Genomic DNA, 27,310 nt, shown 5'->3' with positions numbered 1-27,310 from the left:
TCCCATCTCCCTTAGCACCACTCCAACCACTTCCCAAGGCCAGGCTAAGAAAAGCAGACATAACATTGTACATTTGTAATTCTGGAGTATGTTTACTTTATACAGAGACACCCAATGCTGGCAAGACTTATGCTAAAGCAAGAATACTCGTACAATTATGGCTGGCACCCAAGATGGGTGTTAGTGTTAAAATGCTTTAGAAAGCAATTTGGCAACTGTCAACAAAATGATTATAGACCTTCCCATGAGACAGAAATATAAAAGATGAGAGAAAGCACACAGTTAAAGTTAGAAGCATAAGCCAGACGTGGTAGTGCACACCTGAAACTCTAACATGCAGAAAATCATGGCTTCTGACCAAGATCATTCACCAAAATAAGGAGGCGGGGAAAGAGTCACTGAGAAAGGAAATAAGTGTGCAGAGCTAGTCTGGTAGTATGTAAACATTGTACCCATATCTATAAATGCTTCTCTTCAGCTCTGCCTTTGGCATGTCCGCATAGTGGTTACACTATCCTAACTATAAAACTGAAGAGATATAGCTCAGTCAATAAACCACTTGATTTGTAAGCATGGGACCTAAATTCCATCTGCAGAATTAAACAAAAAAATGTGGTCTGGGGCTATAGCTCTGTTGTAGAGTAGGTGCCTAGCATGCATAAGGCCCTGGGTTCAGTAACTAGTAACCAACTCTCCCCCTAAAATCAATAAAAACAATAAGAAAACTCCAGGGCCTAGGCAGCCATCTTCCAGTTAACTGGCCAAAATGACCAACACAAAGGGAAAGAGGAGAGGCACTCGGTATATGTTCTCTAGGCCTTTTAGGAAACATGGAGTTGTTCCTTTGGCCACATACATGCGAATCTATAAGAAGGGTGATATTGTAGACATCAAGGGAATGGGTACCGTTCAAAAAGGAATGCCCCATAAGTGTTACCACGGCAAAACCAGAAGAGTCTACAATGTCACCCAGCATGCCGTGGGCATCATTGTAAACAAGCAAGTTAAGGGCAAGATTCTGGCCCAGAGGATCAATGTGCGGATTGAGCACATTAACCACTCGAAGAGCAGAGACAGCTTTCTGAAGCGGGTGAAGGAGAACGATCAGAAGAAAAAGGAAGCCAAAGAGAAGGGCACCTGGGTTCAGCTGAAGCGCCAGCCTGCACCACCCAGAGAAGCAGCACACTTTGTGAGGACTAATGGGAAAGAGCCTGAGCTGCTGGAGCCCATTCCATACGAATTCATAGCCTAGTGTATAAAAGAAATAAAGGACCCAACTGCAGAGTTAAAAAAAAAAAAAAAAGAAAACTCCAATCCCAGCACTGGGAAAGTATAAGCAATTCCTGGGGTGCTAACTCGCCAGCCAACAAAGTCTAATTGTCAAAACTGAGGCCAAGAAGACCCTATTATATGACTGACAGACAGACAAGCAGGTAGGCAGGCAGGCAGGCAGACAAAAAGCTATAAAGGTAAACTGCACTGGTCAAACACATGTACCACACATCCACACACATACTATCATAAAATGAACTCAAGCTAGGAAGTAATGGCACAGACCTTTAATCCCAGCACTCAGGGGCAGAAGCAGGCAATCTCTTGAGTTTGAGGCCAGCCTGGTCTACAGACCAAGTTCCAGGACAACCAGGGCTACACAGAGAAGCCCTGTCTCAAAAAAAATAAATAAATAAAAATAAAAAAATAAAAAATAAAAAAAATAAATTAAGTTAATTAAAATCAAGTGAACTCAACATATCCAAGTTACTTAGGTACTAGTTTAACAGTCCTCCTCATTCAAGAACTCCAGAAAACTTTTATAGCTCAGTTCTAGAATGCTTGACTAGAATACATGAGGACCTAGGTTCAATTCCCAGCGTACCCAAAAGAAAATCTAAAAGTACATAACTTGAGTTAGGTCCTGAAATCACAGTATCTCTTAAACTGCCCACCTGTTCTGTAAAATAGTACATCAAGGTTGCCACTGACTAAAAGATGATCCACTCAAAAACTAAAAGCAGACTGCTTGGAAAAAATAAGCTAAACCTGAGAAAAGGCCATGAGTCCACATGTTATGAAATAAGGTGAGTTGTTTCTTTTCTTCCTTTCTTTCTTTTTTTTTGACTAACTATAACTCTATGTGCTAAGTAAACTAGTTAATTTATGTAAACATGGCAGAATGTCTATGTATGATTTAATTAGGACAGACAAGGATGATTGCTTTCTAGATAAACAGAGACAGAAACACAGAACCATAAAGAAGCCAGGGGTCTGGAAACACAGTAGGATAGGTGTGCACATAGTAACCAAGAGTTAGCAAAGGAAAGCTCAGCCACCTAGAAGAGCTAAAGGAGATGCTCATCTTGAGACTGCAAAGTGCTTAACAAATCTAGACAGAACATCTTGTGACCTAAACATAATGAGTACGGAGGTGGGGAAGGGAGGGCAGATGGTAATACAGGAGGGTGTCTTGCCTACCCCATAGTGTAGCGTGGACCTGGGCTCCTGAGAGCAGACTCCCTGCAAGGCCGCGGCAGCAGCAGCATACTCCTAGCTAAGCAGCCACCATCAGTAACCCTGTACCTGCTCTGTGGCAGGAGGAAAGGCCTTTTCCTTCAGGTGGGTTTGTTTGTTGAATCTATCATCATGCCAGGTAAAGTGTAAAAATATGAAGGAGCTAACCAAATGCATTACTAATGACTACCTGGCTATAATAAGGATCTAAGAATTTCAGCAGAAAATTAAGTTTTCACTTTCTTGTGCGCTGAATAGTGTTCAAAGTCTCAGTGAAATCTTCAGCAAATGTAGAATTTATGTTGAATAAAAAGGAATACAACAATACTAGCCAAGTATTTTCCACACACAAAACCTGTTAGATAAGGGACACAGCTTAATGGAATAGGTAAAAGCTTGTGCTGTTCAAGGCTTATTATTTGAGTTTAGATTCTTGGAACCCAGGTAAAAACCAGATGCATACCCCCTGTGTCTGTAGTCTCAGCATTTCTATGGAAAGATGGGAGGTAGAGACAGAATTCTCTAGAAACCCTTAGACCAGCTAGCCTTAAGTATGTAGCATAGTAACAAATAAACGCTGCCTCTAACAAAATGGGAAATGACTGTCCTCTCACCACCTCACCTATACCCACAGATGACACAAACACACCCTCACACATGAACACTTACAAACACACACACACACCAGACACAAAAAATAAACTTAAAAAACTTTTGAACAAGATTACTCTTTGTCTTAGACATTCAACCTAAGAAAATAAGTTAACAGCATTTTAAGAGCAGATTTAAAACCATTACAAAAGAAAAACATAGAGGGTATGGCCTCTCACCTAGAATGTACAGGCCCTGGTTCCATGCTCGGCACCAATAGGGAAAACAACTTAAAAGCTTAATGTTGCTTTAGATATTATAGCAAAAGCTGAGAACTGCTCAGATGCTCAAGAGAGAAGTGATAGGTAAGCTAGGGTATGCATACTTAGGGAACATGTTGCAGCCCTTAGACATAAAGGTACAAAGGAGGGTTATTCAACTGGAAGAGCTGCTGAAGGTTATATTAGAACCACCTGTACCTTTCTGGAATTTTTAAAAAGCAAATATAAAATAATTTCTTTAAAAAAAAAAAACAAACTTTCACTCTTTAAAAAAAAAAGATTTATTTATTTTACGTATATGAGTACACTGTTGCTGTCTTCAGACACACCAGAAGACAGCATCAGATCCCATTACAGATGGCTGTGAGTCACCATGTGGTTGCTGGGAATTGAACTCGGGACCTCTGGTAGAGCAAGTAGTCAGTGCTCTTAACCAGTGAGACATCTCTCCAGCCCCATGAAATAACTTCTAATTAAATGAAATAAAGGCCAGGAGAGTAGCTCAATGGTAGAATGCTTGTCTAGCACATGGATCCCCAACATTGTGTGTGTGTGTGAGTGTGTGTGCATGTGTGTGCAGTGAAATATATGCATAAGGCAGAACTGATTGAATAAAAATAGTAGACTCTATAGAAGAAAGTGACAAGGGTGAGGGTGACAAACTGGGCATTAGAATTACAGGTATTGCTTACCTCACATTTTAATAAAATAAAAAAAATTAAATAAATTTAACTTGAGCCTACTGGTTTCAAGCTTTGTACTGGTGAAAAAGGAGGCAAGTGGTTTTCTGTGATGAAATCTTACGTGCTCAAGAAGCTAGACTTAGCTAGGTATGGTTATGTACACCTTTAATCCCACCACCCAGAGAAACAGAGACAGACTTCCGTGAGTCTGAGATCAGCCTGGTCCACATAGCAAATATTAGCCCAGCCAAGGCTATGTAATGAGAGTCTGTCTCAAAAGGTCAGTGTGCACCAGGCAGTGGTGGCTCACGCCTTTAATCCCAGCACTTGGGAGGCAGAGGCAGGCAGATCTCTGTGAGACCAGCCTGGTCTACAGAGTGAGTTCCAGGACAGCCAGGGCTACACAAAGAAACCCTGTGTAGCCAAAGAGCCAAAAAGCAACGTCAGTGTGCTATGGAAAATTTCAGATATAAACTTTTGGTGTTGTTTTGAGATAGGATTTTATGTAGGCCAGGATGGCCTTGAACTCCTGATACCACTGCAGATTATAGATATGAACCACCACAAGATGTAATTCTCTTTCTTCCCTTCCTCCGTCTACTTCCCCCTCCATCCCTTTTGGGAAGACAAAATGTGTGTAGCCCTAGCTGCCCTAGAACTCTCTATGTAGGCTAAGCTGGCCTCAAACTCAGAAATCCGTCAGCCTCTGCTTCCTAAATGTTGAGATTAAAGCTGTGCACCATCACACCTAATTCAAAATATAAAATCTTAAGAAATAGATTGTGACAAGCTGACTCAGGATCTGGAAGACCTAACTATGCACCAACATACTTCTTGAACCAAGGAATACAGGAAAGGAGCCAACTAAACTTCTTGAGACCAAACACACGCTAGGCATGCACTCTACCACCAAGTTACACATGGAAGTCCCAATAGGCGACAATATTGTTCCTTCATAGTAGTCAGGGCCCAAGCACTACAAGGTGCCGAGTGACATTCGAGAACAAAGAACCTGACACAATGCCGGAAGAGACAGTACCATGGGCTGCAGGCATTCTTCTGAAAAGAGGGCAAGAGGTCACAGAAGAGATGGGTCTGACAGTCTTGCCATCAAACTGGTTGTTTTGGGACAGAAGACCTTGATATCAAACACCCTCTGAGGGATACAAACAATAAATACTTATACCGCCCTCAGGAACATTTACTAAGAAAAGCTATCTTCAGCTCATGTTTCCTGACTACTAATTTTACAGTTCTGGCCCTTGGAGAGTCCACTGGAAGGCAAATCACTGGAAGCTGATACATGGGCCTGTGGTTTTTAAGCATGTACCTCAAAAATCTTCATTTCTCTACCATCTGAGTAGTTTCCATGGTTACAATAAAAGCCTTCAGAACAGAAGCTCAGAGAAGGGCACTATGTCCCAAGATGGGTCTGTCCCTGAACTGGGTTCTACTGACCCCTTGTCCAAGCACCTCCCTAGAGCAGTATGACCAATGGCTCTTGATCTCTATGGCAGCTTCTGGCCAGAGTGGGGCTCACTAGAAAACACAGGGCTCACTTGACAGAGCACAACCTACCCCAACAGACTCCCAAAACCACCAGGCAGAATAGACTCAGAAAAAGGCAAAGCATTACTGGGCACAAACCCTGCCAACTTCCTCTGTAACACTCATCCACACATGAGCTAGCAAGTGCCACAGAAAATAGCCAGTTTACCTAAACAAGTATGTGAGAGGTTAGGAAATATGGAGAACAGGAAATTTGTATTTGTTACTACTGGTAGTGTTTATTTGGGGGAGTGCCAAGAGTGAAACTTAAACAGATTGAGAAAGACACAGATAGGACATTTTTCAAAGCAGGCATTTTTCACTGCAAAATATAGCATCTGATGCATCCTTGATTTGGACCAATGCAAAAGACATTAAGGCTCACCCCCAAAACACATGGTCAGTTCAGATGTGCCACCAAAGCTACTTTCCCAAGAAAAGTGCCCACGCACAGTCCACGAACAATTGACTGGCCAGATTCTGTAATCTGCAGTGAAAAATGACTGCTCTTAACTGCTAAGCCATAGCTCTAGCCCTGCTTTGAACTTTTCAATGGAATTTTATTTTAGGCTTGAGTGATACTGTCAGGCATCTTAAAGTATTAAGTGTCTTGTGTTCACAGCTAGGAAATACTTGGGTTGAAATCCTTGTGATAGGCTCTGGGAAGTATATGTACTATAAGTAGGCTCAGGCAGACTCCTTTCCTTCAGGTTTCTGACTTGTCTCATTTGTATTCTGGAGTGACTTGCTGTACTATAAAGACACGGTGTTTTTAATGGCAGCTAGATACAAATTCTTAGGTTATTTCTTTCTTCAAAGTTTTGTGCTAATAGTTCACTTCATCGGGAATAAATACAATCTCTTTTGTTGTTGTTGTTGGTTTGAGACAGGGTTTCTGTGTGTAGCCCTGGCTGTCCTGGAACTCACTCTGTAGACCAGGCTGGCCTCGAACTCAGAAATCTGCCTGCCTCTGCCTCCCAAGTGCTGGGATTAAAGGCGTGCACCACCACCGCCCGGTGAATAAGCACAATCTTAAATGAGAGAAATCGTAGGCATAATCTCACAGAAAGTAAAATGTCAAAGATTGACATTTGGAAACAGCATTGTCAAGCAGAGTTCCAGCCAAATTTGTGCCAAGAGTCCAAGAGAAGCTAGACCAGAAAGTGAGGAATGGTATCTAGGTGGCACTTCCTCAGGCACAAGCATGGGTGTCTTGCTGAATTCACTGCTGGACAGTAACAGGAGAGAAGGAAATGGCAAGCCAGCTGCTTGGCAAGAGGATAGCTCCTGTCCAGACATTTGGGCTTCTGGCATCTTTTGCCAAGTGTGCTACACCCTCTGTGGTACCATCTCAATCTGAGTTAGTGTACCCATGTTTTTCTTCTCTGCATCTGGCATCTCTAACCCTGAGGCTTGTACTTTTTTTGCTCTGAGACAGTGCCAAGCTCCCGAGGAGCCACAAGCCACTGGAGACCTGAGTATCACTGCCTCTGAGACCAGAGTACATTCTTAACAAAATCTGTTCACTTTTAGGCTTGGTCTATCTCTGTTGTAAGGGTATCCTCTTCTTTCTAGGATGTTTAATGGGATCACTGCCTCTATCCACTGACTGCCGTTAACAAACACTTCTTCCCACATGTGAGAATACCAAATATAGTCCTTACCAGGTTTGACCCTAGTTGAGAGCCTCTGGGAAAAAATATTTGCCAGAGTTTCTCAGATGGAACTTGTGCTGTTAGTAGCATGTGTTCCTCTTGAAGGATTGGCCTTTAGATGTGGTCCTGCACCCAACAGCCCTTACAATGAACTGCTTATCCAGAGGCCCTCGGTTCAATTTGCAGTACCCACATGATAGTTTAGAACAGTTTATACCTTCAGTTCCAGAGATCTGACACCCTCTTCTGGCCTCCACATGGTATACAGATATATGCAAGAAAAACACCCATATACATAAAATGGTAAACTTTTAATAAATTGTTTTTCTGTGTATTGGTTGCTTACAAGCATGCCTGTGTACCACAAGCATGCAGTGCCTGTGGAGATCAGAAGAGGGTGTCAGATCCCCTAGTACTGGAGTTACAGACTGCTGTGAGCAAAGATGTGGGCTCTAGAAACCAAACCTAGGGTCCTCTGGAAGAGTAGCTAGCGAGTCTCTTAACCGCTGAGCCATCTCTCCAGCTGCTGATTTTTAAAATTTTTTATTTTATTTATTTATATATTTATTATAAGTTTAAAGCTACTTGGGAGAAAAGAGCCAGGCAAGGCATATTTCTGTGTGAGTTCAAGACCAGCCTGGTCTACACAGCAATTTCCAAGGCAGTCAGGGATACATAGTAAAACATAAAACAATGTCTCAAAAATAAATAAAAATTTAAATAAATAAATAGCTCAAAAGTAAAAATAAGCTTTTCTTTGAAGGTACTTAGCACTTCAGTATAAATAAACACAAAACTAGATGTCTCTGCTGCTGACACATGTCTGAAGCCATCAGCATGTCGTGGGCAAGTACAAAATGCTCTGAAGCCTGAGCTAAGCCAACCTGGCATCAGTTTTATAGGCAAGAAATAGGAGGCTCAGGCAAAATCAGAGGTAGGGTACATATTAATGAAATGCAGAATTATAATGGGTGGCCCTAGAAGAACAGGGGGATGGTACTCTGCTTGGAAGCACACCACAGAGCACTCCTTTTAGTTAAATACCACCATCTACTTCCAACCTAAGAGCCCCAGGATTCTGCTCGCTTCACCCTTGGGCACACCTCTCTTAGCAGGCACTGCACTGCTTGCACAGTTCACACCATGTCATCAAGTCCACAGCCCCAGAAAACTTAAGAGCCAGTGTCTTTAGCATACACTGCTACAAACAGCACAGAGCAACGAATGATTTCTCCAAGTACGCCACATTCCCCCAGGCTCTTTTATGACTTCATAAACACACATTCGTTTATTTTGTTCATCAGTTTCTCCAAGAATGTAAATTAAGTGTCCTGGGGCCAGACAGGCCTGTCAGCTATTTCATATTGTTGCAGTACTATGTCTGCCAGTCACACACAGAAAAATCATTTGACTCAGGACAGGGTCATGCTGACCACATACCCTGTTATGTTCTGAGGTTTGTTAATGTTAAGAAATTTCACAACTGTAAGCTTCATATAGGACCCATCAAATTAAAGGTCAATATGAACTGTTATTTCTAAAATGGCTTGAGTCAGGGCCGACCACTGGGCAGCACTTCTAGCACCTGCATATGAGCTCACTGTGGTTTTTGTGGTTTTGGTCTTTATAAGCTGGACCTGAGAAATGTCCAGCTCAAAGCTTTCAGCTGTTGCCCTTGTTGATCAGTCTTTAGGTGTGTGTTCAATAACCATCCCTGTCTGACAGAGATTGATGTTCGTGTGGTTTGTGGGGCAACTCCTGGACCCCCAACAAATCCCAGAACTCAGGAGACAGAGGCAGGTAGTAGATCTCTGAGTTCAAGATCAACCTGGTCTAAATACAGAGTTCCAGTCAAGCCAACAGTTACATAGTAAGGCCCTTTTTCAAAGGAAGAAAGGAGGGTACATCAATTATGCAGCCACTCTAAGAAATTTTTTTTAATCCATGTGCAACTTTATGGGAAAATAAGACAAAACAACATCCCATACACAACAATCTACCAATGAGTTAACAGTGACGATTTCTGAGGAAAGACAGACTGTAACTCTTAACCTTGACAACAACTCTTAACTACTTCAAAGGACAAAGAGTGTTCTGGAGCAGCAGGAACAACAACCAGAACAGTCTCTAGAAAGGAGAACATGTGGGCAGAAGGTCTCACTGAGAACAGACATGTGTTTCTGAAGAACCTTATCAATGAGTCAACATGAGGTCCCTAAAGCCTTTCAGGTTCATTCAGTCATTTGTTCATTAATTTCTTTTGGAATGAGTGATTAAACACTACAGTATATTTGCCAAAGAACAGACAGAACAGGAAGAAATCAATAACTTGAAAATTGTTTTAGAAATAGCATGATAATTTAACCTATGATCTTAAAATTCCATTTCCAGGCCTGGAGAAGTCAGTGATTAAGAGCACTTGCTCCTGCCGGGAGGTGGTGGCGCACACCTTTAATCCCAGCACTTGGGAGGCAGAGGCAGGCAGATTTCTGAGTTCGAGGCCAGCCTGGTCTACAGAGTTCCAGGACAGCCAGGGCTACACACAGAAACCCTGTCTCGAAAAACCAAAAACCAAAAGAGCACCTGCTCTTGCACAGAACCCATATTCAGTTCCCAACATGGACATGGTGGCTCATAATCATCTGTAACATCAGTTCCAGGGAATCCAAAACCCTCATCTGGCCTCTGTAGGCAACAGACACACATGTGGTACACATACATACATGGGGACAGTCATACACATAAAACAAACTTTACAAAAATCCCATTTTACTGCCAAAAAATATTGAGTAAAATTTAGTACAAATATCTATTTAGAAGCTTTACTAACTGCAACCTATTCTTAACCAGAAAACAATAATAGCAATAGGTTCTTTCTTTTGCTTTGCTAAAATTAATTAACATATTAAAGTTGAAAACTAAGAATAACTGTGCTTCTAATTTGAAGTCATATTATATACTACTTAAACATGAATCTTTTCTTGGGAATTAAATTCATTCAACAAATGTTTTTCCCCACAATCTAGTCTGAGAATCAGAAAGATGTTTCAGGGCCTGCAGGCACAGAGTACTTCCCTTCCAGACTAGAGCTCTGCCCCTGGCACTTTGTAATCAGACTCCAGCTTTAGCCCCAGCTCCTTACAAGAACAACCTTGGCCTTCAGGACTCCAAATCAAATGCTGAGATGAATTCTTACATATGAATATTTGTTATTCGGAAAGAACCTTCCTCCAGGGCTTCAAGGTGTGTGTATATATGTGGGAAGGATGAGAGAACACACACACACACACACACACACACACACACAGGCATTCCCCTAGTGTCTCAGCCTTATTCAACCACGGCCCTCCTAGGTAGTCTATGATCTGACAAGCTAAGGTCTCTCAGTTCCTCCAGCCATGTCATTGCTCCAGTCAGACTGCCTACACTGACTCACTGTGCCCCCCTCTCCTACTGTCCTTCAATTCTATCCCAGAAGGTATGGCTTATCTATTACCATCAACAGCATCTCTCCAAGCAAGGTGCAAGATTCCTTGGGAGCTAAACAGGGCCTGTCAGAAAGTTCCAAAGTCCTGAAGACATTGTTTACCCAGTATTTCCCATGTATGAATGTACGACCATAGTAATATGACTATTACATTAGAAAGACCCTAAAAAGAATATGCTAGATTGAGTCAAACTTTTGTTTTTACTTAGAAGCTTAGAATAACAAAACCAGTCAGTCCTCAGTCACCAAGTGGGGGAAGGCCATTGGACAGGAATCCTCTCCAGCAGAATCAAGAGCTCAGTTTTTTTCCCTAACCATCTTCCTGCTGGTCTCCTTATAGGTACACATTCTGGATAAAGAACGTTTCTTACTGAAATCAATAATGACCAAGCAAAACACAAAGATTCTGTGTCACATTATGCATGGCTAAGTCCAGAGGAGAATTTCAAAATATTCTCAACATGTACAGAAACATCTGTAGATCTTTCTATACACACATGACACTCACATCTCTACCAATTTAGAATCGTTGTCACCAGAAACAGACAGAAAAAGGACAGCCTGGGATTCCACATTCTTGCAGCTAATTCTTGAGTATCTAATCACAGGTTTCAACAGGCCAGAGATCCTCTGGCTCTCTGCCTATTAGCCACTGTTGGTGAAGACCCCAATTATCAGCATCCAGAAAACAATGTCACCCTTTCCTCAAAGTACTTACATGAAGTGCTTGCTGGTCTATCTTATCTTCTTATCCACCCTACCTTTATGTGTGTTGTGTGTATATGTGTGTGAATGTGGGGATACATGAAGCCAGAGGTTGTCATCAGGTGTCTTCCTCAACCACTCCCCAACAGCATTTTTTTTGAGACATTTTTCGCTAAACCTGGAGGTCTGCAAGTGGCTAGGCTGGCTGACCAACGAGCTACAGGGATTGGCCTGTCTCCAACTTCCCAACACTGGGGTCCACAGTTGCTTACCTGGCGTTTACATGGGTTCCAGGAATCAGAACTCAAGTCCTCATGTTAGAGTGGCAGGTATTTTCCTGACTGAGCCATCATCCCAACCCTTAATCTCTACCTTCCCACCATATACTGATGTTATGTGGAGAGGAGACTGCAGACCAACGGTTTTCAACCTGTGTGTCATAAGCCTTTTGGGGGTCAAATGACCCTTTTACAGGAGTCCCATATCAGGTATCCTACATATCAAAATTTATATTACAATTCATAACAGTAGCAAAATTACAGTTATGAAGTAGTAATGGCAATAATTTTATGATTGAGGTCACTACAATATGAATAACAGATTAAAGAGTCACAGCATTAGGAAGATTGAGAACCACTGCTGTAGACTGAGAAAAACAAACCAAAGCCCTGACTTTTCTGACATGCCTGTCTTCCAAGTTCTGTACCTGAAGAAATTCCAGTCTTGGTTCAACCTAAAAAAAAATTACAAAAAGGCTGACATAGTGGCATGTGCTATAATTCCAGCTACTGGAAAGCTGAGGCAGCACAACTGTGAGTTTAAGGCCAAAATGGACAAAATAGAAAGATCCAAGTCTGAAAAAAAATTTAAATTGGACATGGTGTCCAATGTGTGTGTGTATGTGTGTATTTTTTAAAGATTTATTTATTTATTTTATGTATGAGTATACTGTAGCTGTCTTCAGACACACCACAAGAGGGCATTGGATCTCATTACAGATGGTTGTGAGGCACCATGTGGTTGCTGGGAATTGAACTCAGGACTTCTGGTAGAGCAAGTAGTCAGTGCTCTTAACCACTGAGCCATCTTTCCAGCCCCCAGAAATATATATCTTTCATTAAAAGCCTCAAACAGCCCTCATATTTGTATATGACTCAAGGCAAAGGTCATACAATAAATGGTAATGTAGTTTTACCTGAAAATAAAGTTGAGATTTCATAGCTAACCACAAAGATCACAAAAGCCAAGATATAGACTCCCCACTGAGAAAGCAGCAAGAGTCGAAGTGTGCAGAAGTATGATACAAAGTATCATTTCCAAATGCAGTAGGAGACAAGGATCTAGCACTGATGAGAGAGAGAGAGAGAGAGAGAGAGAGAGAGAGAGAGCGCGCGCGCGAGCGAGCGAGCTGTTGTTTGGTTTTTTGAAACAAAACCTCTCTTCATAGTCCTGGCTGCCCTGAAACTCACTCTGTAGAACAAGTTGGCCTCAAACTCAAGGCTTGCCTCTGCTTCCAGAGTGCTGGGGACTAAAAGTATATGCCACCATGCCCAACTTTAAACATTTTTTTAAGAGAAACCAGTCCTGTCACAGAGGACTCCACTACTTGGATGTCTCTATTCCACCATAAGATTCTAGAAGTGTTTAAAGCTGTAGATAGTGATTGTCTGGGGAGTCTATATTACAGGCCAGCTCCGACCTCCGCCAATCAGGAGCTCTACAAATCGCCAGTATCTTTCATCTAGAAGGATTTGACTGGATAAGCAGCAAAGTCCCATCCAAAATAAAAAATCCACATTAAATGACATACATTGAAAGTATCATGGATCACAGGCTTAATTTTAGAAAGTACAGTGAACTTCATCTAGCATCATGACTAATGAGTCATGCAGATATCATGAACTACAACAGGATGCAGGAGGCATCTCAATTCTATAGGGTTCTTTATAACCATCGCATGAAAACATCAGAGGGGGGCTGGAAAGCTGGCTCCGTGTTTAACAGTATTAGTTGTTCTGCTCTTTTAGAGTCCTGAGTTCAATTCCAAACAACTACATGGTGGCTTATAACCATCTACAGTGGATCTGATGTCCTCTTCTGACATCAGAAGATATATGTCTGCAGGCATATATGTAGACAAAGTACTCATATAAACAAACAAATAAACCTTAAAAAAAAAAACAAAGAGAACATCAGACAAATCTAAATTATGGGACGTTCTACAAAATATTTAACCAGTATTCTCCCCCACAAAGAATAAAAAAAATCATGAAAAATAAGAAAGTCACAGGGTCAGAGGGATGCAAGAGGCATTGACAGCTAAAGGCAACATGGTATCTGCTACAGAAAACAGCATTCTAGGGAAAAGTACAGAAATCCCAAATATGTCTTAAATTCCTCCAGTAGTGCTGTCCTATGCTAACATCCTGGTTTTGAAAAGTATTAACACTAGGCAAGCTGAGTTGCATGTTTATTGTAACTCTAAGTATTTCAAAATAAAGTTTATTCATTTAGTTTTTGAGACGGGTTCTCTCTGTAGCCCTGGATGTCCTGGAAATAGATATGTATAGACCAGCTGTCCTTGAACCTATAGAAATCTACTTCTGTCTCTCTGCTGGGATTAAAGACATGAACCTCAATGCTCAGCCCTACATATAATTTTTTTGTATGATGGGGGTGAAAGGGCCACAAAACACATGTAGAGATCAAAGGACAACTTGGTGGAATCTGTCTTCTCTTTCCACATTTACATGTTCAAGGAAACAAACACACATGTGCAAAATAAATAAATGTAATTTAAAATTAAAGTAATAATAATGACTTTTGTGTTATAACTATCATGATACCTTTGCATTAAACTTATACAACTTGTAAACACTTTGGGTCAATATTCAATAAATAATTTGAATATAGGACTACTGAAAGAAAATAATCTGAAATAGAAAGGATTTAGTACAAGTTTGGGTTTTTTTTTTTTTTTAAGGGGGAAGGGTAGGAAATCTATGTAGCCCAGGCTAGACTCCAACCTCCTACCTCCAGAGCAGTGGGATTAAAGGCATGCACCACTATATCAGGCTTAGTATGAATTTTTTTCTCACTTTTTTTTTTTATGTTATGTATGATGGTGTTTGGCTTGCATGTATGCCTATGCCGAAAACTGAAGCTGGGTCCTTTAGAAAAGTACTAAACTGCTAAACTTGTTCCAGTATGAATTTCTTTTTTTCTTTTCTTTTGTGTTTTGTTGTTATTTTGTTTTGTTTTGTTTTGTTTTGTTTTGTTTGGTTTGGTTTGGTTTGGTTTGGTTTGGTTTGTTGGTTAGTTGGTTGGTTGGTTGGTTGGTTGGTTGGTTGGTTTTTGGTTTTTTGAGACAGGGTTTCTCTGTGTAACAGCCCTGGCTGTCCTCGAACTCATTTTGTAGATAAACCAGATTGGCCTCAACCTCACAGACTTCTTTCTGCCTCTGCCTCCTGAGTGCTGGGACTAAAGGCATGATCATGCTTGGCATGAATTTCTTAACATTACCAACTTCTTGGGCTTGAATCTGCAAATAAACCCAGTCTCTACGCAAACAAGCTAAGTAACAAGGACCACCTGGCCTTCCTAGCTTGTATACAAGAGTCCTTACAACTAGAAACTTCCTACATTCTTGGCCATGTCCCTGCTTATGCAAACCAAACTGCCCTCCCCTCTCTTCCTTGAACTGTCCCTGTCTACCCACTGGGGCAACTTTGAGGACTGGGTCTTTCCAGCAGACCCTCCAGAGCAGCTCCAAGAAGGCTGCGCCTTTCTGGCAGAGCACCACTCTTGCCAGTCATAAACCACCTGAAATGCCAGACCGTTGACCTTTTCCTTCAGGCAGTGGTTAACTGACCTCATGGGAAACAAACACCATGCAAGCTGTCTCCTAAACGGAAATGTTTCTCACCCAAGAGTTTTTCAGGTCAGGAGCATGGAGTCCATTTTGTTTATGATCACTTCTTTAAAACTATCCACCAGGCACCTCCCTTACCCTTCTGATCCATACACAGTACTCAGTGAAAATAGCATCTGCACAGGATAGGCTATGCCTTCAAACAAAAACCAGCACCACGTAGACCATGAGGCAAGCAGGCTAGCTTTCTTTCTTTCTAAACTAAGAATAAAAGGAATCCATATAAATAAAATCTATAATTAGATACACATTTTAAAAACTGTGCATCTGATAATAATCAGCTTTGTACATACAATCAGTAAAGACTATAATGTGGACCAATGAAAAAAACATTAAGAAATGTCAAACTGTACCGAGAAAAAAACTTAGTTGATAATAAAAAAAACATGCAGTAAATTCTGCAACTGTGCACAGAAGCAGCAATACATTTTTTTCTATCTGGGTCCAGAGTAAGTCACAGTCCCATTTGGAGGAGATGTAGGATAGCTAAGTGCCCACACTCCATGGAGGAAGTCAGAAAACAGTAGTCAGGTCAGGAATGAACAGGTATCACGCTTCTTAGATTCTAAGTTCCCTAGAATCTGCTGTGGCTCTGCAGAGCAAGCCTTCCTTAGAAAAGGCTGAACACTCAATTCTCCCAAGGTGGTTCTACTCCTATCAGTAGCCAAAAGAAAAGTCTATGTGATGGTACTGCACAACCACCAGTGTTTAGATACTAACTCTGACATCTGACATAGCCTGTCTTCTGCCGAGGATGATAGGCGCTCTCAACATCAACTCACTGTATACATCATGCATGGGCACACAGCATAGACACCAACTAAAGTGAGCTGCTCTGAAATAAGTGCTAGGAACACAACCACCACCGGGACCACCAACAACACAAGGACTGGGAATGTAACTGTGGTTCTGTAGGTGACTGCCCAACCCATAGAGTAAACTACTCCTCTTGCCACCACAGGACTCATCCTGGAAATTATACCCAAGCCCAACCCAGGGGAGAGATTTTATTGAACCTTGCCCAAAGTAGCAGAGACCAGAGCAAGCCCTATAGTACTACGGAAAGTAACAGTATACTACTAAGCTTCAGGGAATACACAGTAAACCAAACCTAAGGATCTTAAGAGAAGTGGCCTTTCTATGGGAGTACAGAGACTGGGCTGGCGTCTCTGAGGCTCTTCTACAGAACTGAGGATGCAGTTGTGTAAGGACAGTGATCCAGCCACAGCTCAACTTCTAAGGCAACAGCTTCAGCCCATAATACTAATGCTCAGCGCTAAATTCAGCTAATCTTTTATCTAACATTTGATGGCCAGAACTTCGTAGGGAGGACTTTACTGTACAAAATAAACAATAGCTTTGAAGTAGCACTTTTCAAGGGTTAGGTAGTTCCTGGGGAATGGAGGAAAACAAAGCCAAAACAAACAAACAAACAAGCCACAACAATCAAGATGACACAGAGGTACTAAAACTATCATGTCATCTAGTGGCCCAGAATATAGTTACCAGATCTCTTGGCCGTGGCTCTACAGGTCCAGGCCACTCTTGCTTTGAGGAGGGAAACTACAGAGACTGGTGTGAGCATGCCCATCATTTGAGCTATAGGGGGACAAAGTTTGGACTGATGTTTTAGGCAAAAAATACAGCCCTCTCAGTCCTAGAGTTGGACTGTCAAGCACCCTCATATCACTGCAGTCAAAGTTCTTCTTGGATGTAGCCGACCCAGCAGCACCAACCTCACCTCCTCCCACAACCAAAGAGCCAGAAACTAAACCCTTTGTGCTGACATCGGGTGTGCAAGGCATCACCCAGCCAACAAGTTACTTTTAAATTTCAATACAACCAAGTGTTCTGTCAGTTATGCAAATACCTAGTCATCTCTCTTTCCAAAAGTAAAACTTGAAAAAAAGGCTAAAAATGACATTTTTCTTCATTTATGATCTTCAGTAATGTCCTCAACAAGTCGAGGAGATGGCTCAGTAGAAAAAGCACTTGCCAACCAGAGTTTGGATCCCCAGCACCCACATAAAAAGCTGAGCAGGGGTGGTAGAAAACAAGTAATTTCAGCCAGCACTCAAGAGGCAGAGACAGGAAGTTCCAGAGCAAGCTGCTCAGCTAGAGTAGCTGGAATTAAGCAAATTCCAGGTTCAGCAAGAGACCTGGTCTCAATACATAATTGAGGAAGACATCCCAAAACCTTGAGCCTCTGCACACAGGCACATGTACTCACACACATGCAAACACATACATATACACACACACCATACACACAAAGTACATAAAAAATTTTTTAGTTGGGCAGTGGCGGCACATGCCTTTAATCTCAGCACTTGGGAGGCAGAGGCAGGCAGATTTCTTAGTTCGAGGCCAGCCTGGTCTACAGAGTGAGTTCCAGAACAGCCAGGGCTACACAGAGAAACCCTGTCTCAAAACAAACAAACAAACAAAAAAAAAAATTAAGTGCCCTAAATCTATAAATAATCTATTCCAACACTACTTTGAAGCTGATTTTTGTTGGTGCTGTTGCTGTCTAGCAGTCCTAGAAGACAAAACAGTACTCTTGCCTCAGCCTCCTGAATGCTGGGATTAGTGGCATATACTATCATATCCACAGCTTACTGCTGAAATTAAGTTATGCTTAGCAAACATTATCAGAGTATAAAAGTAACAATCCAAGAGAGTATAATACCACATTCACTAGCTGTGTGCTGTACATAAGGTCAGGACACACTTCACACTGGAGAAAGCTGATAAAGACTGACTCTTAGCCAGGTTGAACATGGTCAACATCTACAGCAATACATCACTTCATTTATTTGGTTTTTTTTGAGACAGGGCTTTTCTGTGTATCCCTGGCAGTTCTGGAACTTGCTCTGTAAACCAGACTGGCCTTGAACTCACTGAGATCCACCTGCTTCTGCCTCCTGAGTGCTGGGATTAAAGGTGCCACTATCTTCAGACAGCAATACATCACTCTGATAGATAGCATGCACCCTTGATGTAACATGATGAAAATGATAGTGAATTACCCCCCACCATATTCTTATCCCCAAGACACATAACTCCATTCTGACCATAAGGGCACATGTACCATTAGTTGGCATCAGATAGTACCTGATACTGTTCTTCAAAACTGCTTAAGATCAGCCAGGTCGTGGTGTCACACATCTAAGAGCACTGACTGCTCTTCTAGAGGTCTTGAGTTCAATTCCCAGCAATCACATAGTGGCTCACAACCATCTGTAATGGGATATGAGGCCCTCTTCTGATGTGTCTGAAGACAGCTACAGTGTGCTCATATGAAGGAAGGAAGGAAGGAAGGAAGGAAGGAAGGAAGGAAGGAAGGAAGGAAGGAAGGAAGGGAGAAAGAGGGAGGAGGGAGGGAGGGAGGGAGGGAGGGAGGGAGGGAGGGAAAATAAAATAACAGTAAGGGGATGTTGAGCATACTGCCTAAACTGGTAAACTACTGAGTTCAAATTCACAGCACCTATGTAAAATGTGAAGTCAGTATTCCTGAACTGGTGAGCTCCAGGTTCAGTGGAAAGACCCTGTCTCAAAAATAAGGTAGAGCTAGGGAGACAGCTCAGTGGGTAGGATGCTGCTAAGCAAGGATAAGGGCCTAAGTTCAGATACCTGGCAACCAAGTAAAAAGCTGGGCATTGCAGTGCATGCCTGTAATCTCAGCACTTGCCAGTCAGTCTAGCCAAAACAGTGAGCTCTAGGTTCACTGGGAGACCTTACCTCAAAAAACTAGGTGGAGAGCAATAGAGGAAGACATCCTAAGTTGATCTCTGGCTTACATACACACTCATGCACACGCAAGCATACACCACACACAAAATAAAGTAGAGGAAGATAATGTCAAGCCTCCCAGTCCACACTTAGGCACATAAAAATGTAATTATGTAAAGAGAGAGAGAGAGAGAGAGAGAGAGAGAGAGAGAGAGAGAGAAAGAGACAGACAGAGAGAGACAGACAGAGATACAAAAAAGGGAAGAGTGGGGGGAGGGGATAAGAGAAGAAGAAAAGGGAGGAGAGAAAGGAGAAAAGAAAAGACTGGTGCATAGATGAATCAGTAAAGTGTTTGTCATGCAAAGGACCTAAGTTCAATTCCCAGAATCCACATAAAAATTGGGTGTGGTGGTGAATCCGTTGTTATCTCAGCACTCAGGAAGTAGACACCCAGATCCAGGGACTAGCGGCCAGCCCGTCTAGCCTAGTTGATGAGAACCCCAGGTCCCTGTGAGTCTCAAAATACAAGGGTGGGTGACTTTAGAGAAATGATACTAGGAGTTGAATTCTGGCACACAATCACCAACAGAGAGAGACAGTAGCAGACAATAAACAGAATCCAAGCACTGGGAAAGCTAAGGCAGGAGGATAAGGGTTTAAAGTTCTAGGTTAGCCTAAAGACATAGTAAGATCCTGTCTTGAAAGGGCTGGGAAGCTGGGCAGCAGTGGTACATGTGTTTAATCCCAGAATTCTGGAGGCAGAGCAAGCAGATCTCTGAGTTTGAGGGCAGCCTGGTCTATACAGCTAGTTCCAAGATAGCTATGGCTACACAGAGAACCCTGCCTCAAAATAAACAAATTCAAACAAATAAGAGGTGGGGACTGAGGAGCAGGACTGTGTCCACTGATACTGAAGAACACATGCCTAGGTATAAGAACCAAGAGAGAAAAAAGTAGAGTGAGAAAAGAACAGCAGGGGTCACCTGTAGGCTCTGAAAGCCAAGGCTACAACAGAGTTTACCTTAGAGACACAGACATGGAACACAGAACAAATAGTGCAAAACTGAGGCCTGGGGAAAGGGCAGCCACCATGAAGCATACTAGTCAGACAAGGGTATACAGCCTCAGGAAATGTGTGTGAGGGGCCTTCCACAGAAGGGAATTTCTTCAGGGAAAGAGAAAGAACATGGGAAAGGCAAGAGGCCACTGAGAACCTGGCAGCCCCAAACATCACAGACATCAGCCTGAACATGTGCATGCATGTGTGCATCTGTGTGTACATGTGTCTGTCTGTCTGTATCTGTGTTGGGAGAAACAAAGTAACAAACCAGGAGGGAAAAGGAGGGGGCACAGGCAGTGGTACTTGGAGTGAGGAAAGGGAGAAGCTAGAAGGAAAGGACACTAAGAACACAAAGAAGGCATCGAGTGGGCAGTTACATGTATGGTAACATGCAAAGAACAACAACCATGAATCAACTACAGTCTCCTTCCAGTCCAGAAAAAGGTGCACAAATATAATTCCTAGGAGTAAGGTTCCACGGAAAAGTCCAGAAGATAAAATAGACATTGTAGGCCTGGCCCCCATGCCCAGTTTAGGTCTCCCAAAAACACTAAGGAAAAACTGAAAAACTAGCCCAAGCCCCTTCTCACATTTCTACCTCAGGTCAAAGTTCTTGGTGAGACTCTCAGGGAATTGTTTCTGAAAATCTTACCAGCCTTCTCTAGTAGCATCCAATATACAGATGCCACTTAAAAGCTGCAACTCCTTCCTACTGCATGCAACAAACTCAAGTTTCAAAAGAGAAAAAAATAGCTGAAGAATGGGGCTTTAACCACAATCTCACTATAAAAGCTCTATCTCTGGTGGAGGGCATTTCGACCAAAGTCTGATGAGACTTGAGGCCCCTGAGTAGGAAAACCAGCTATAGTTCCCCAGGGCACACACAAGACACATATCTCAAAAGGAACATCTTTAGCATCTAAACAGATCTTCAAGCAAGGTCTGCACATATAACAACTCCGCTCAGGATAAAACACAGACTAGTGCAAAGGGTATTGATCTGCCTGTGAAATAAGGGAACTGACCAGACCACTCAAAAACAATTTGCCTACCTTTATCTGGCTCCTTGACAAAACTGCAAGCAGAAATCATGTATTCATGTTCAGCGGTAAGCAGTGAACCTTTAGTACTTGATGTTCTAGCTTTTGTAGTCTCTATATAATCCAGCAACCTAAAATCACAATCCTGAATCAGGCACCCTGATAAGGAATCAATCCTTCCCAGTGGTGTTGTACACCTTTAAATCTCAACACTCAGGAAGACAAGTAGATATCTGTGAGTTCTAGGCTAGCCTGATTTATACAGTGAGTTCTAAGGCAGCCAAAGCTACACAGTGAGACCCTTCCTCAATAGTTAATATTTTAAAACTCAGTCCTTTATAATGAATTGTTCTTTTTGTTTTTTAAAAGACAGGCTCTCTGATTATCTTGTCAAGGGTTTCTTCAAATGTGTGAGTTCAATGATTACCCTGCCTTAGCTTTCCAACCTGACTTACTTTCCTTTTTCTTTTTTAAGATTAAAAAATGTTAGCTGAGCGGTGGTGGCGCACGCCTTTAATCCCAGCACTTGGGAGGCAGAGGCAGGTGGATTTCTGAGTTTGAGGCCAGCCTGGTCTACAGAGTGAGTTCCAGGACAGCCAGGGCTACACAGAGAAACCCTGTCTCGAAAAACCAAAAAAAAAAAAAAAGTGTTTTTTATGTGTATGGGTGTTTCACCTACATGTTAAGTCTGTCTGTGTACTTGGTGCCCAAGGAGGCCAGAACAGGGCTTTGGACCCCTAGGTGGTCGTAAGCTGCCACATGGGTGCTGAAAATCTAACACAGCTCCTCTGAAGAGCAGCCAGTGTGCCAAAGCAAAACCTACCACCCATCACAATCCCAAACAGCACTTTCTCATCACAGAGAAAACACATCCCTACACTAAGATAATGTTTACTGACTTTGATCTAATAGTTAGAGACTGAACATACAACCTGTTCACAACATTCAAGTAACTCTAAAAAGGTTTGGCATCACACCAAACAAGTGAACAATGTGACCCAGTCACAGAAGAATGCATGACTGAGAAGATCTGACCGGTATATGTCCCAAACTTACAGTTTCCACACAACACTTCCTCCCCCATTGTATTGCCCTTTGAACCTGCCTTCAAAACAACTGCACTGCATACCCTATTGCCACCTGTTATCCCACAGACAAGCCTGCAGCACATTTGCACCTGCTGAGGGAGTCATTTCTGCACCACTCTGCAATGACTTGCTCTCCTCAAAGAACTGAAAACCCGCATGGGATTCCCTGTTCACTCCACAGAAGACATTCCTTGGGAAGAGGAAAGCACATACTGAGCGCTACTCTCCAAACACATCACCTCAGACAGCCTCATCTCTAAAGCACATGCCCATCTCTGGCACCTACCAGGGTCAATCAGTTGCCTAGGAGCACCTCAACTCCAGCTCAAGTAGCTCAGAAGATGAGAACAGGCTGAAAATGGAAACACATGTCCCCAGGAGCCACCTGTTCCTCTTCCCCAAATCTGTACTGAAAGCAGCCTAGAAGCCAAGACTGGCCTGCCTTCAGCCCTATATCTCTGCAGACAGCTGCTAGCTAAGACACTTTCCTTCTCATAAAATTCATGTCAAAAACATTTTTTAAAAAGTACTCAGACATTGGTTGGAAAGATGGCTCAGTGGTTAAGAGCACTGGCTGCTCTTCCAGATGACCCAGGTTCAATTTCCAGCAACCACATGGCAACTCACAACTGTTTGTAACCCTAGATCCAGAGGTTTTAGCACCCTCACACAGACATACATGCAGGCAAAACACCAATGAACATAAAAATAAGCAAATCTTTTAAAAATAAAATAAGAAGTACTCAGATGCTAAGAGTACTTCCTGCTTTTTCTTGGAACCCAAATTTGGTTCCTGGAACATATATATCAGATAGCTTTATAACTGCCTGTAACTCAAGCTCCAGGAGATCAGAGACCCTCTCCTGGTCTTTGAGGCACCCATGCACTTACAGGATTTACTCACAGATAAATATACACATACGAGTAAATAAATAATTTTTTTTTCAAAAAGAAGCATGAAAGAATCCCTCACTTCCATCTCTTATGGGGACCTTCCTTGCCTTGACTGCAGGGTCATTGCTTGAGATGGAAATACATCCTATTCTATGACAGAGTACATAAGAGCTAACTCAAGAAATATATGTAACGTGGAGGCTGAAAAGATGGCTCTGCAGTTAAGAACACTTTTTACTCTTGCAGAGGACAGGGGTCAGGTTCCCAAGCAGGCACATAGTAGCTAACTGCCATCTATAACTACAGTTCCGAGGGATCTAACGCCATCTTCTGGTTTCCAAGGGCACTGCACACATAAAATACACAGATACCCATATACCCATACAACCATATTCTCTCTCTCTCTCTCTCTCTCTCTCTCTCTCTCTCTCTCTCTCTCTCTCACACACACACACACACACACACACACACACACACACACAATTTGTTTTGCTTTTTTCAGACAGTTTCTCTGTGTAGTCCTGGCTATCCTTGCACTCAGTCTGTAGAACAGCCTGGCCCCGAACTCAGACATCTGCCTACCTCTGCCTCTTGGCAGAGGGGATAAAAGGCATGTACCACCATGTCTCAACTCAAAAGTAAATCTTAAAAAGGGACAAAGGGCTGGAGAGATGGTTCAGTGGTTAAGGGCACTGGCTGCTCTTTCAGAGGAGCCAAATTCAATCCCCAGCACAAACACAGTAATTCACAACTGACTGTAACTGTACAGTTCCAGGGGATCTGACACATTGACACAGACATACATACAATCCAGGCAAAATACCAACGCATATGAAATAAAAATAAATAAAAAAAAAAAAATAAGCTAGGAGGTGGTGGCACAAGCCTTTAATCTCAGCACTTCGGAGGTAGAGGCAGAGGTAGGCAGATTTCTGTAGTTCCAGGACAGCCAGGGCTACACAAAGAAACCTTGTGTTGAACAACCCCCCTCCTCCGGAAAAAAAAAGAAAAGAAAAAGAAAAGAGAGAGATATGTCATGGTCTAGTTGTGTCATACACCTTTAATCCTAGCACTAGGCAAACAAGCCAGTAAATCTCTGTGAGTGCAAGGCCAGCTTGGTCCACACAGCAAGCTCCAAGTTATTCAGAGGCCACTTGAGACCCTTATCTTTAAAACACAAACACACACACACAACCAACCAAACAACAAACAAACAAGCAAAAAAACCACCTTGATAATTTGAAGCTACTTTTTGCATGCTTTCTAACTTTCTCTGGCAGATGGAGCACCCTTGGAAAAAAATCTGAAGCACCTTAAGTTTTCCTCAATGTCCCATTTCTCCCTCTGACTAAACCACATCTCTTGTTTCCAAAGGGGCAGGGGTCCAAGCCTCATCTTAGCAGAGCACCTGCCTTCAATGAGAGCAAACCACACACAGCTTCTTCTAAGCAGATATTTTCTGAAAGGATACACTAAAAATGGGCCCCAGGGGTCAAAGAATGTATTCATCTGCCCATAGAAATATAATGTCCTTCCTCCTCCAACAAGGCACAGTTAATATACTTAGGAGGCTCAAGGTCCAGAAGACATCCTGGGCAGTGGCACTGGGACTTCCTCACACCAGGTGTTTAGCTAAGCTCAACACAGATTCTCTCTTGGGAGATCCTCACATGACAAAGTGACACTAGGTTCTCTGCCAAAACCCAATCTTTTGAGTCATGTACTTGACCTCTCTTACTTTAGTTTCCTCACCTGTTAAATGGGAACAATATCTACCTCACAACACAAAACGAATGAAGTACACATCTAAACACCTGCCTTGAAGAGCTCAATAAATGGTACTTAAAACCTCTGGCCCACCTTAACTGTAGACTGAGCTAGGCCTATATCCACAGCCTCAGGTCATACTATTGGCTTTACAAGGGAAAAGGGGAAAGGCTTTGAGGAAAATTAATTGAGACAGTTGTCAGTCAGCAAGCCAGGTTAAAGTTCAAATGCAAACACATTTTAACCATGCAAATCTCCCTGTTCTCAGACCAAAATAAATAAATAAATAAATAAATAAATAAATAAATAAATCCATCCATCCATCAATGGAATCATCTCTGCCTTTCCTAACAGGAAGCAAGGCATACTCTCACATGTGGGGGAGCTCTAGATGCAAGGCCTAGTTCTTCTCATTTCCCTACAGAGAAGTCTATTGTTTATTCTGTAATTCCTTCTGCTCACTAGATTTCCAGTGCTTTTAACACTGAAAAAGCTGTCTGATGAGAATTGTAGACGTCAAATGTCAAGACAAAGTGAGGAAACACACTCTTTTCTCTTCCCATAGGCACCATCAAATACACACCGTATACACTGCAACAGCATCACTGTGTCAAAGTTCATTCATAAATATCCACAGTGCTGTCACTCTGACTTCCACGATTCATGCTTTTGCGTGCTAGCCCAAGCACCCCAGGGTAAAAACACAAGTGTTGCAACACTCTTTAGCCTTTCACCATTTTTCTCAACTGGATAGGTCCTCCTCCTTTTAGAATTTGGATTAATTACCATCCATCTCACGGAATGAGATGCAGAAGGCTCTAGAGCCTCCAGTAGCAACAAAATTCGGTGCAGATGTGTATGCTTCTCAAAGGGAGCTCGTACTTTCAGATTCTCAAATGGGCTCATAATCCTCCAAAAACATTCAAAACCACTACCACAGCCGCATCTGCGACCATACTGAACCAAATGAGTTTCTTGGGTCCCCTCGGATAAAGAGACCTACAACCCTTTTCCCACTCCACCTCACCCCCTGAAGAAGGTTGGGGTGAGGATCGAACCCAAGAGCTCTTAATATACGAGGCAAGCAGATTACCACTGAACTACAGCCCTAGCCCACGGAAGTCTCTGCCTTTTGAACCAAATTTTGCTAGGCGTCTGACATCTTCTCAGCAACTAGTCCATGTCTCATACAAGGTAAACACGCTGAATCCATGATCGAAGAACTCTAAAACTTAAGAGAAAATACAACTATGGACACTTTTAACAACACGGAGAAAACAGAAATTTCACCCAACAAGTGGTTGGTTTTGTCGTCCTCGTCCTTCCGCCCGGCCCCCAAACCCCTCCTCCCTGTCAAACTTAGGCTGCCCTCGCTGGGGCCTCTAAGCCAGGGCTTCCCACCTCATTGAGCGTAGAGCAGCAGGCAAGAGGAGTACCGAAATGACCCGCTGACCAAGAATCTGGAAAGGAGCCGCCAGCATCAGGTGCTACAAGCAGAAACTCACATCTCCCGCTTCCCAGGACCCTCCTCCAGGTAAAGGCCAGAGGCTGCTCCTCCGCGGGCAGGACCTCAAGGTAAGCCCAGAGGCTCGGCTCCAGGCTGCACAGAGCCGAAAACAAACTTTCCAGGCACTTCCACCCCGCCCGGCCGGGTGACACCTCCCGGCCTCCCCCGCCCTCCGCGCCCTGTCAGCGCCCCCCGCTGCCGCCGCCAGTCCGAGCCGGGGCCCGCGCTCCCTGCCGCAGCCGAGAAGCAACCTCGGCCGGTGCCAACAGTCCTGCCGCCACCCAGCCGCAGGTGAGGCGCCGCCCGGCCCGCGACACCGGGCCGCCCCGCCTCGCCCAGCAGAACCCGGGCGACCGCCACGCTCCGGGTTAACGGACCGGTGCGCCCTACAGCCGCCGCGCGCTCACCAGCTGGCTGGTGGTCCTGGCCATGAGCCCCAAGTCGGCGCGGGCGCCTCCCGCGCAGCGTTGCGCTGCTCGGCGCCTCCTCAGCGTCCTCCTCCCCGCGGCGGAGCCCCAGCAATGGCCGCCCTCATCCTGCGCCCGCCCCGCCGCCTGCCGCCCCCAGCGCCACCCCGCCCCCGCGCGACGCTGGGCGGGACTTCCGCGACGCAGCCGCCGCTCCTCTCGTCCATTAGTCAGCATAGCTATCATTCGCAGCGGGCCGTGAGGGCCCCGCCCCCGATCAGGAGCCGTATTTCCGGGTTGGGGCCCGGCGCGCCTGTAGAGGGAGGCCGAGCTATCCAATCCGAGGTGACGGGGAGGGGCCCGGTCGGGAGCGCCGAGCTGTCATCCGCGTTCCCAGTCAGGTAAACTGAGGCTCAGTTGCCAGCT

At 43.4% G+C, this 27,310-nt stretch overlaps 1 protein-coding gene across 1 annotated transcript in view; it reads right to left on the bottom strand.

The window, feature by feature from the left end:
• Positions 1–27,036, bottom strand: part of Pdpk1 (3-phosphoinositide dependent protein kinase 1) — a 63,650-nt gene extending 36,614 nt beyond the window's left edge. Inside the window, exon 1 of the mRNA XM_028760827.1 lies at positions 26,885–27,036. Within this exon, the coding sequence (XP_028616660.1) occupies positions 26,885–26,908 (24 nt within the window). The 5' untranslated portion in view covers positions 26,909–27,036. The remainder of the gene's footprint in view (positions 1–26,884) is intronic.
• Positions 27,037–27,310: the final 274 nt, after the last annotated feature.

Source organism: Grammomys surdaster, unplaced genomic scaffold (assembly GCF_004785775.1).
Source record: "Grammomys surdaster isolate TR1022 unplaced genomic scaffold, NIH_TR_1.0 126612, whole genome shotgun sequence".
Lineage (NCBI taxonomy): Eukaryota > Metazoa > Chordata > Mammalia > Rodentia > Muridae > Grammomys > Grammomys surdaster.
This window is presented reverse-complemented; position numbering and strand designations above follow the sequence as displayed.